This window comes from Sceloporus occidentalis, unplaced genomic scaffold, assembly GCF_023333645.1.
Source record: "Sceloporus occidentalis isolate IW3139 unplaced genomic scaffold, rSceOcc1.0.p SCAF_63, whole genome shotgun sequence".
NCBI classification, from domain to species: domain Eukaryota; kingdom Metazoa; phylum Chordata; class Lepidosauria; order Squamata; family Phrynosomatidae; genus Sceloporus; species Sceloporus occidentalis.
This window is the reverse complement of record NW_028317043.1, coordinates 2,698,346-2,710,606: the sequence shown is the minus strand read 5'-3', so window position 1 is coordinate 2,710,606 and position 12,261 is coordinate 2,698,346. Positions and strand designations below refer to the sequence as shown.

The following is a 12,261-nucleotide window of genomic DNA, read 5'->3' as shown; positions in this document are numbered from 1 at the left end:
TACTATAGACACGAACCAGGGGAGCAAGAATGTTGACCAAATTACTTAAAGGTGAGAGGCTGGGTAATGGTTTCCACCGCCATTAGTCTACGGGAACTAATGCTAGATGCACAACACATTTCTGGGGTACGTTTGACCTGTAAGTAACTTTTCCAGGTAGCCCACTGATGACCACATTTTCAGTGGTCCACAGGTAAACCCCAGATATACCTCTCAAGCTCAAGTTGCTTCTACACTTTTCCAACGACGCACTTGTTTCTATAATACTAAATTCATACCTTTTTATATCCACTAACACGATTGTTCTTTTTGCTTGATCTTGAGATGTGAGCTGATCGGCCGAGAGATAACCCGGTGACTCTGTCGCAGCTTCCCAGGGCATGGTTTGGGGCTGAACGAGTCTTTTCGATAAAGCAGAAACAAAGTTTATAATGCCCTCTTTCTTCATTTGGTTCTATTTTCTAAAAGTTATGGTTTCTCCCGAGATGATGGCTTCCTGATGCTACAACAGAGTCACACACAGTAGCTTAGGCTGCGTTTAATTCTAAACATCTGATTAACCTACAGACAGCGTGACCCTGCTAAATTAACCCTTTGAATGTCTGTTTCAATACTGTTAACACAGACTGGCCGCTTGTCCTTCAGTTTGTCTTTTTCCCCTCTATCCACCTTATTTTCTATCTTTCTGTCTCTTTGCCTTAAAGGTCAGTAATACTATCGTCAGGGAGTCGAGCCCTGTGGTCTTTGATGAACATCATCCCTGGAGATGGAAGGTGAATTAAGATGAATATTAGACAAAGTGGGGCGCTTGTATTTAAGTATAAATCACATAGCATTTCACAAATGGCAACAAAGATTTGATGTCTTGTATCGAGTCCTTGTTCAAAGATACATAAAAAGGTTCTAGGAGTATCAAACGGGAATTCCAGAAGATTGAAGGCATCAGCCTGTACAAAGTCTTCTCAAAGTAATCTGAGCAACAGAAAACACATGTATTGTTAGACCATGCATGTGTTTCTGATATCAGAGGTCTGCCGGATGATAAATGACTTTAGTCTTGGCCAGATAATCCTCTCTGTTCATTGAGGTGCAAATGACACATAAAAAAAGTTAAGATTAGGTTTTAGGGGTTAACTAGAAGCCACAAAAGGATATTTATATTTTCAAAGCTTGTCCTGACCCAACCTGTTTAAGAACTCTAGCCCCTGAGACGCTAATCCATTTCTTATCCACAGAATATATCCTATGTTTGGGAGTAAAATGATTTCCTGGTGTGTGATGTTTGTATCGGATCCATGAAAGGGAATCCTAATCATATACAGTATGAGTATATGCATAGTATAGTTTTTTGGTTTTTTTGGGTTTTTTTTCTTTCTTTCAACCTTAAGTCCATTGAGTTCAACCATTCTACCTGACTGTCCTACTCCTGTTCCATATACACTGAAAGTATTGGCCCTGTATATGAGTTTTTGTAATGTCTCCTAGAAGTAGCCTACAACCCAATCGTGTGGTTTTGGGTTTTCTGCTTGCACATGATTAAAAAAAAAAAAATCAACCCATTTTCAATGGTAGTGGTAGCCATGAGTGAGACTTGTTACCCAAATGTTAATAGGAATTTATTTTTAAATCCGGGAAATTGTGCAAATATATATGCCCTATATGTGTCTGATTTTATACTAGTTTAAATGGAAATAGGAAGTAGTAGGGTCAGTATTACACCCTGCAGGTGAAGTAGCATAAATGGGATTAATTAGCGAGACTGATGGGATTGGCCATGTAGTGGTACATACCCGCTTAGCAAGCAGTGAAACCTTTGGCCACTTCAGTAAGAGTTGAGTGTTCACCATCATTCTGCGCTGCATTGAGTACGGTGATGTCCCAGGAACGTTGAATTATTAACCCCACTCGCTGCGATCGTCGTATGTCTATGCCGAGACCACAAGCTGATTTATAGGTCTGCAAACGAGGATAATCTTTAAAGTTATCAGTGCATTGATGTACAATGTGTGCACACCTTCCTATAAATGATTTCATAGAACATTTGATCTTATGGCCTCCTCGGCATGGAGCTGATCAGCCGATTACTGCTCTCGTTTTTCGCTTTTATCGTGGCTTGCGAACACGAGATAAATTCAAAGAGCTGCTAAGTGGAGTTGTATATATTTTTTTATGTTAAAGCAAAGAGCGGCTGATGGAAGCGTGATTCCGATGTCTATTGAAGAACGAAAACAGCAGATTACAGTACGGGAAGAAGCATGGAAGTCCAGAGGCATCGGAGCCGCAAATGACTCGACGCAGTTTACAGTCGCTGGACGCATGGTTAAAAAAGGTTTGGAGCTTTATGCCTTTCACTTGTTGTACCCCAGGATAGGGTCTGCCTGCCCGCCAGAGAGACAGCTGCCGAAGGGAAACATTTCATAAAGAGAACTTGGAGATACCTTCTACTGTTTATTATTACTGCCCGTTACAAATGAATTGGAAAGTGGACCTTGGGTTAACTGCCTTGCTGAACATGTTACATACGCATACGGTTTTATTTTAAGCTAGAACATGGTAATTGGTGGTGTCTTTGTATTTATGTACTAAAGATTCTATAAAGACTTGTCACGGTTTTGTTCATCCTCTCTTCTACACAACCCCCCATCCCCCGATGTATTTTAAGGAGATCGCAACACACTGCTTTTCCTGCAATTTACTGAATTAATTTTTTTTCTTATACTGAAATTATGTGGCACCAACCCCCATGTAGTTTTTGGGGCTCCCTGCCATTCTTCACATGTACCTGGAGGTGTATACTAACCATGCCTTCTGGGAACTGAATTTCACCTGGAGGGTGCTTCTGGATTAAGGGAGGCTTTAGCTGCCGTGATGTTAAACGAAGCAGTGAGCTGAATATGGCTCTAATATAAACTTGCTTTGAATATCTCATTATTGCCTCTATGCCAATTCAGCGCTGTACTTATTCTAGCTGGATAAGCTGGCGTGTACACGCCGAACGTTAGTCGTTGCTCAATTTACTGGAATAAGAATTTTCTCATTCTGTCTGTCATCCAGGGTTGGCATCACCTGCAGTAGTCACACCTGTTGCCTCTCCGCTGGGTCTCAGATTAAAAACTTCAACAGCTGTCTCAAAACCATTAGAAGGCAAGTATATATCCAGGGATTCTCTGCCACAGCATGTTCTTATTACACGCCAGCAAGTGAATGAATAGCCCTTTCTGTGTATCTGGTTAGTTTTGCATACGCATTTTGTCTGTTGGTAAATCATGAGGCTGCTTGGCTACTCATTGTCTGATACAGAATAAAAATGTGCGTTTTAGTCATTTGTATATGTTCTCGCTCTGTTATCTTATCTTGGTCTACTCAACAAACACCCTGACTCCTTATCGTACTGCCTATGCCAAACAATAGAATGGCTCAGTCTTAATTACCCAGCCAAACACTCTAATGACTTCATAAGTATTGGGGGGGTGTTGGCAGAAAATATGATTACTCAATTGTAAAACTTGTGTTGAATATTTGTTTTAAATTTGGCATTTTTAAAACTGTCAGCTCACAGCAATTCTCACCATGTTTAAGTACGGTAATATCTCAACTATTTAGTATGTTATTGCTCGTTGGGAACATACTGGACATATTTGCCTCCTTGTTTGTATACCCGAAACGACAAATCAATCTCTTTTTTTAGAAATCGAAGCCAAGCCTGAGCTGAATTTGGAGTCTGACAGGAAATTGGACAAACTTGAATCGTTTTTGGGGAAACTGCATAACCGAGGTGAGATCCTAAATCTATCTTGATGTGCTTTAGAAATCTGTTACCACTCTATTCCATTTTGGAATTATTAGTGGAGACCTGGGGGGGGGGGGGCGCGGACGGCAGCTTTTATAGTCTACAAATTACTCTGCTGACATGGGTAGACTGTAACGTCCAACTTCTACCGTTCTACTGCAACCAAAAAACAAAGAAAGGTTGAGTGTATGTGTCCAGCTGCAACGGGTCCAGCTGCACATGCTGTATGTGTCGATACAGACTCTGTTTTTTATTTTAAGTGGCTTAAGCTGCCATCTTTATTTCTTGAGACTGTGCCATGCTGTCCTGGGGCATCGTTTTACTGCAACTTCAGATGTTTTTGATCATGCTGGAAAGGCTCCCTGTGTCTCAGGTCATTTTATACTTTTACAGTTGGGGGGATGCATGACACCACTTTGACGATCACTAGTAAAACTGTGAAAGAAGTTATGAAACTCGACGATGATGAAACCTTTTCGAGGTTTTACCGACCCTTGGAAAGCCCCACCGCCATTGTGCCATTTGGTTTTGATGAAGACTTTGATATCCTCTTCAGCTCAGAAGAACCAAAGTGAGTAAAATTGACACTGTATCGCCAGAATGATTAAATTAATTTTGGGCATGTTACATTTTATGCTGGCTCAGGAACCAGTGGACTTGAGATGGAATGTTGCTCATGGTTATAGGTTTCCCGAGTACTTAACTATATAATAGCCGGGTGCTGGTAATAGCCTAGCTTTCATTGGGGATATCCATTCTCCATTTATATATAAAATATTATATTTTCTTAAGACGCGCATGATTCTAGGTGTGGCATTGCTTATTTGAATGAGTGCAAATGTTCTTTGTATGGAAATAAATGAATGTGGTCAGTATATTTTATGAGTAATCCAGGATGTTCTCGAGTTACAACTGTTTTTAATTCATACTCCCGACTCTGTGTTGAAAAAATACCATAGGATGAAGTGTTTACATAAATTCTAATATTCCCTCGTGCAATAAGCTCTTGGGCTTTTTCTCTGTTTCTCTTCCTGGATTTTCACATGCCCCCGTGACCCGCACATCTCATGTTGCTCCACCTGTGTCCCTTTACATGTGGAAGGAGCATCCCATGTCCCCTGTGTCTTGGAATCATGCGTTTTGTGTGGTTTAGAACATATTTCAAATGGTTGAGCTGGCCCTTTATTAATGACACCCCTAATTTTAGACTGTGACCTCCTGTCCTAACAATTATCCTATTTTTTCCTTGCGTACTTTGATAAATCCCTTAAGTTTTCTATCACATCCCCTCTTTATCTGTTCTGTCCCCCACGCTACACATAATGTGATTGTTTGGTCTTTCCTGACTAAGTTTTTATCCTATAAACTATTCCCTACTTTAGTAGCCCTTCTCAAAAGGGTTTTATAACTATAAATTAGCATTTTAAACGTAAACTTGGATCAGCGAACACAACGGGCCATTGGAACACAGGAGTGATGGGAGTGATAACGGGCCCTTGGAACACAGGAGTGATGGGAGTGATAACGGGCCCTTGGAACACAGGAGTGATGGGAGTGATAATGGGCCCTTGGAACACAGGAGTGATGGGAGTGATAAAGGGCCATTGGAACACAGGAGTGATGGGAGTGATAAAGGGCCTCTGTACCCCTATAAAGATATTCCATTGGAAATCAGCCGTTTCCAGCTACAGTAGTCATTTACAACATTTAACCTTGTCTGAGATGCATTTCTTAACCATTTCATGTTTTATTGAACTTTAATTTGCTTTTTTTTTTATTATTATTTCAAAAGGCAATTTCTAAGTGACCCCGGCCTTTTGAACGTTTGTGTGGTTGTTTCTATAGTCCCCAGGAAATTAGGGGATTGTTGTTAACCCATGTCTAACAAGGCACGGCTTTTGTTTTCCTGGACATCCCCTCAGAATTAGCTTAGTGAAAACGTACGCGATTTTAATGCTACAGAGAGGGTAATGTAACCGCACGCATGCGCACAACGTACAGATATGCGTGTATGTATGTATAATATATAATATTTGCTTGTGGAGATGGGGGTCTATATGTGAAGTCTGATGAGACGTTTGTGGTATAACCGCCACTCTTTTGGCTACTAATGCTTCTAGGTTTACCCAGCACCAAGACGGGCAATTAATACTCGGAAGAGAAGACTAACAAACCGCATGTTTCTTACATGAAAAAGTAGAGGTGTAACTGATTTTAATCAGGGAATTATTAAAAGCATGCAATCTAATGGCATATAAATCATTTGGTTTGCCCGTCTTCTACGTTCTGTGCGATCCCCCTCTACATTTGCTTTGTTTTAGGATCACCGTATACCTACCAATGTATTTTTAAATTCCCCCACCGTCGTAACCTCTACCGCTTCCGCTGGAAGACTATTCCCTTATTCAACGCCAGAAATACTTTGTTGCATGTTATATAAACTTAGTGTAAATGATTTTAGTCTCTAATGGTCTGTATGCGAGTTAAACTCCGGGACAGAATATTTTCGGATCTTGCCGTGGCTTCCTCTCTCTTGTCGGTCTTCGCTATCTAGGAGCACGGCATGTTTCCCGCTTCCAATTATCTGTATGTTGTGTACATGCGCTTACGATCTATTAGTCTTGCTCTGAAGCTACAGGCATCCGGTGCCTTTTGGTTTGCGTACATAAGTATATATTCCATATATTTTTTTCCTCTAGCATGGATACTGTATATGGGATCCTGCCTGAGATTTTGTCTGAAATTCCTATGTACGCGTGATTTCAACATAAAGAATCCCGTAAAAGTCTGGCTATAAACAGCAGTGCATATTTTCCGACGTAGAAATGGCTGCTGCTTCTGCTGCGCATGTGCGCCGAGTTCCCGGGAGCCGCTGGGAATCTTGTTAATGGATATTAAATGTCATGCTTGGTTTATGGGTTGTTTTGAGATTAGGAGCCTCCAGTCTGCGGATGCCCGGCCGTGACGCAGGCATGTCAGAAGCGTTCTTTTCATCTGTTGTCGGGCATTCTGTGCATGCGTTCGGGGGGCTTCCTCATATATTCCGTGCATTTAATGCTTTACCTTAAATGGATTCAACTCTACGCACAGCGTTATAGGATTGTGCGTCGTTTAGGAATTAACGTTGCTCTCTTTTTAATGTAAAAATATGCATGTTCGTAAGATATAAAAATTGTGAATTTTTTTTTTATTTTTTTTTTTATGAATTACTTTGTGTTCGTTTTGTATAGGCTAAACGAGACGTGTTCTGTAAATTTGCTTACTCGTGGAAACAGTGTTTACAGTTAGAGGAAATTTGGGGTTTTGGTGCATTAGTGATTCCTGGAAATTATGAGTTTTCTTTTTTTAATTAAGGGTTCGTTTATTAAACTCTGGCTTTACCCAAAATGGCTAGCTTGGCATTCAGCAGTTTATCTCGAGCTCAGTAAATAAAAATGGGAACGTACGGCTTCCAGAGTAATTATTTCATTTGCAATTGCATATAGGGGGGGCAACATGGCTTGATCATCATTTTTACCATGACTGGATCCTTCTTTTCCTCTGTACAGTGTGCTGGCAGAGGTTAGATTGGGACGTCCAAAGTATAAATGGTTGTGAAGTGTGCAAAGTATACTAGAATATAGGTAATGTACATATAATCACTAGAATATGCCAAGGAAGCCCTAGTAGCAGCAGGCGTTACACGGTAACTAAAGTAAATCGCTTTGCTTAACGTTAACTTAGTATATATTTAACCCCTTCGCGACCTTTGCCGGTTCAGGACCGTCATGACATGAAGGTCACTAAATGACCTTTGACGGTCCTGAACCGTCAAAAAGTAAAATAAGCTTAGAAAGTGATCAACGATCACTTTCTTCGCTTAAACGGCGTTACTGTAATGCCTCGATGTCGAGGCATTCAGTAACGCCGAGATCGGCATCGGGGGCCATGTCTGGCCCCTCCCCGAGGCGTCAACAGCCGCCATACATTGTATGGGCGGACGCCCGTTTTAAAAGCGTTTAGGAGGCGATCAACGATCGCCTCCTAAACTTAAATGGTGTCGCTGGAATGCCTCGATCAGGAGGCATCCAGCGACACCAAACACTTACCTCTGGGTGGGCTGTGACCGCTCCGGAGAGCGGTCACAGCCGCAGCTGCCGGTGTTCTGTAAAAGAACAAACAAGTTTTTAAAAGTTCGCTAGATGGTCTAGAGAACTCTGGCTCCACTTGCAGGTTGAATACAGGTACTGCATTCAACCGTGCAAGTCAATGGAGCCCAGCTTTCTAATCACAATGTGATTAGTAAAATATTAAAAAAAAAAAAATGGAAAAAATTAAGTGCTAACATTTAAAAATAATTATGCAGTGATGTCACTAGATGAACCATCCAGCAAAATGTGTAAAAAAAAAATATAAAAAAAAAAAAGTATTAAAAAAAAAATAGTTTATTATTTTGAGCAAGTGCTAAAATTTCTCAAAAATCTCAACAGAGTTAAAATAAAAGCACTTCAAATACCCAAGGGGTGTCTAATATAAAAAAAAAATGGCTGATGGGGTAAATTGGAGTGGCTGAGCTCAAAGATAGGGCATAGGTACAGACTGACCAAAATGGACAAAAAAAGCGCACTTCCCAAATGTGGCATTTTAAATCTCAAACACGACAAATCCATGCATGTGGGGTATCGCTGTACTCAGGAGATGTTCCTGAACACACATTGGGGTGTTGTTTGACAGTGGTATATACCGGCACCTGTATATCTATAACTAAAGTACAATTTGTGTGAAAAAAAATAAAAAAAATTACTATTACAAAGTGTAGTTGTATAATTGGTGCATGGAAAGGGTTAAAATAACAGCATTTGGAATACCCTGGGGTGTCTAGTTTTCAAAAATATATGGTTTGAATGGGTTAAATTGAGTTAACCGGCTTCAAAGATGTTCCAAAGAGGAGATGGAGGCAGAATGACCAGATCTGTTAAAAAAGATTTGGAAATCATAAAACGCTGCTTGTACTTATTGCCCTATAACTTACAAAAAACAGCAAAAAAACATAAAAACATTGGGTATTTCTAAACTCAGGACAAGTAGTAGAATCTATTTAGCTAGTTTTTTTACTTGCTTTTTTAGGTGAGTAAAAGATTTTTCAAATAAAAGTCATTTTTTTTAATTTTTCACCATGTTTTTTTATTTTTTTTATAGTAAATAAGATGATACGATCAAAATAATGGTATCTGAAGAAAGCCCATCTTGTCCTGAAAAAAACAATATATAACTTATGTGGGTTCACTAAATGGGTGAGGAGAAAATTACAGCTGAACACAAGCACCACAAAAGTGTCAAAACAGCCTCGGTCCCACAGGGTACAAAACGAAACATGAGCCCGGTCCTTAAGGGGTTAAAAAATATTCCATTGTTTTTTTTACAGCTGTGTCTAGGCACCTGCCGACTATTTAGTAACTATGCACAGATTATTAAAGCGTGTATATGGTGATTTAAACTGTGCGTTCCTAGAGTTTCACTCTATAAATGATTACCCGAATCCCATTTTTATTAACCTAGGCTGACGTCTGCCGTAGCAGAACATAAACGTGCCATCCGACCGGTGCGCAAAGTGCAACATTCTGGGAACCCTCTGAAACTTCTAGCAGCGAGAGAGGACATCCTGCAGGAATACACAGAAACCCGGCTCAATGTTGCCTTTATGGAGTCAAAGAGAATGAAAGTAGAAAAAAGTAGGTATATTTGAATTTTTGTTTTCTATACAATGTCACTCCAACAACTGGCGTAGCTGGAAATAACTGACCCGGTCATTCTAAAGTCCCGTGAGACATGTTTTTCTTGAACATCACATATTGTGAGTAATGTTTTAGCACAAAAGGCTTTTGTTTCATTGTAACTCTTAATCTAGAGACCTGAAGTTTGCTATTTTTGAAGATCATGTGATGTTTTGCCGATTGCTTTATGACGGAGCTAATTGTCCTTGTGAGGTTCTTTGCTCCCAGGCCTCGTTCTCCTGATACTTAAGACCAAGAAGCTTTATACTTTCGAAGAAGGCAGGATGGATACAAACCCAAGCTGATTAACTGGAATCTTAGATCAGTGCTGAAACATTTCCATGAAGCTATCGCATAATACTGCTTTAATAGAACCATATAACATTAAATGCTTTCTACATTTGTTTCTCATTAGTTCCATTAAACAGAAACAGTTGGTCCTTCACTTGGGTTGTAGCTGATAAAGTTCCAGAATTCTGGATTACAAATGTAAATTGAGTTCCTTAGAGACAAAAAATCTGCATGTTTTTAGCGAGTGCCCCACTTTTTGTAGATATATCACACAACCTTGCAACTGATTTGCAGATATTGTTTCTTCAAAGACCTACGCCGTATATCAATTAGGGGTGACCGAGCAATGGGGTAATCTGCTGTCCTGTAGGGGAAGCTCGGTGCCTCAATGCCCTTGGAAGTGGAGATTTTCTCTAAAAGGAATTTATAAGTGGTCACACAAATGGCTATAGTATTAGCATAAGGTTTTAATGATTTTTAAACTACTCGGTTCCTTAGACTGTAAGAACCTACAGAAGATAGCACTCAACACAGACTTCTGCTTAACTACAATTTATTTGTTTTTAGTGTCTAAAAACTCCAATTTCTCGGAAGTAGCACTCGCAGGCCTGGCAAGTAAAGAAAACTTTAGCAGCGTCAGTCTACGCAGCGTAAACCTAACAGAGCAACACTCCAATAACAGTGCGGTGCCATATAAGAAGCTAATGTTAATACAGATTAAAGGTATGTCAACAAAGTCGCCACCATTCTGGGCTCACTGCGGACACCCTTTCTGTGCTTATACTCGGTTTTATCCTCATTTGGGGTATTGAACGAGGTTTGTTGGAAAGACTATTTCTCACTTTCATCATGTTCTTCTGTACATGAGGCACTAACTTGAAACATTTTTCTTGCCCTACTTGGACCTAATTGAAATAGGGGTACACTTGATGGCTTGATCGCAGTAAATGTCATTTGTGACGCTCTACTGTTCTTCACACCCGTTTTGCCCGTGTTACAGCCCATAATAAATCCTATTTCCATGCTTATGTTACTCATCACTCTAACACCGCTTTGCCGGCTGTCTGGAGGCTTCACGATTCAGTTTAACCTTCTGTCATCTTCATAGTAGTTCCCAAACCTGCACCCCCTCACTTATCTCCAAATACATGCATACCTGGCCCGTCATCCGATTATCCTTCTCATCTGCTCTAATCTCTGCCTCTGATGCTTGTGGACCAGCGCAAGGGCTGCCCCTATGCTATAGAATGCCTACCTTCATAATCTTTTATTTCACGTTTACATTGAGATAGACTCGTGTGGTTGGTTCTATACCCACCTCCTTCTAGATTGATTCATTTATCAGGACCCTCCTCACCTTGTTTATGTCCATATCTTTATGTGATGTGCTAAATGTCCTGTCCACCTGTTGTACAGCGCTGCGGAATATGATGGCACTATATAGATGAATAAATGGAAATAACCCTGGGGGGGGTTTAACTATTTTTATATTTTGTGATCCTCGGATTGTTAAATGGTTGGCATGGTATACGTATTCTTTCAGTGACGGAAGTTGTATTGTTTTGGTTTAGGTCGCAGGCATGTTCAGTCGAGATTAGTCGAACCACGGGCTTCCTCCTTGAACAGCGGCGACTGCTTCCTGTTGATTTCTCCTCTCCACTGCTTCCTGTGGGTTGGCGAGTTTGCAAACGTCATTGAAAAAGCAAAGGTTATTGTCCTGAAATGTCACTGTTTGAATCATGCTTTTCAGATCTGTCGTTATCGCCCTGCGGGCATCGTCGGGAACGCCGCGTCACTTTGCTGCCTTTAAATGGCCAGGATGTGGCTGGTTTATTGTTCTCACGTTAACGATTTCTGCGCACGGCTTGTTAACACTTTGAAACTAGTCTCTAATGTCCGGAAGATCTTAGAGAGGCGTCATGGGGTTAATCTATGGGGTCTTTTGTTACCAATTTCTCCCTAAATCCTCCCCCTCTCTTCCCATATTGTGTTTGAGACTTTGTAGCAAGAGAATTAATCTTTCTAGTGGCTCTCATAACATTAGTCACTGCTTTTAAAGTTAACCCTAAATAAAGTCCTAAAATACGGAAAGTAAGGGTTTAGTTAAATGTTATAGTAGTTTTCTCCAACATAAAAAATATTGTATGAAGATCACCTTTAACACACTCCTGGAAAACAATATGATTATACATTTTAACCCCGCAAGTATCCCTTCTCTGGTAACATTGAAGTAATGCTAAAATAAATACTCGCAGCCTGGTTCGTTCTTCAGATCCCGTCGTGTTCATAATTGTGAAAAATGCTGTTCTATCCCTGGCAGAAGTAGGTTTGGTCTGCAAATGATCATAAAAGTTGGAATATACTTCGCCCACCTGAACCATATAAAAAAAAAAAAAAGAAGAGAAGAGAATGGTGATTCTATGGTTT

General features: G+C 40.3%; 1 protein-coding gene across 1 annotated transcript in view; it reads left to right on the top strand.

The window, feature by feature from the left end:
• Positions 1-12,261, top strand: part of LOC149287186 (supervillin-like) — a 47,156-nt gene that overhangs the window by 24,917 nt on the left and 9,978 nt on the right. The window contains exons 13-19 of the mRNA XM_089493181.1: positions 2,179-2,329; positions 3,055-3,144; positions 3,689-3,775; positions 4,184-4,361; positions 9,329-9,501; positions 10,402-10,557; positions 11,406-11,542. Of these exons, the coding sequence (XP_089349307.1) occupies positions 2,179-2,329; positions 3,055-3,144; positions 3,689-3,775; positions 4,184-4,361; positions 9,329-9,501; positions 10,402-10,557; positions 11,406-11,542 (972 nt within the window). The remainder of the gene's footprint in view (positions 1-2,178; positions 2,330-3,054; positions 3,145-3,688; positions 3,776-4,183; positions 4,362-9,328; positions 9,502-10,401; positions 10,558-11,405; positions 11,543-12,261) is intronic.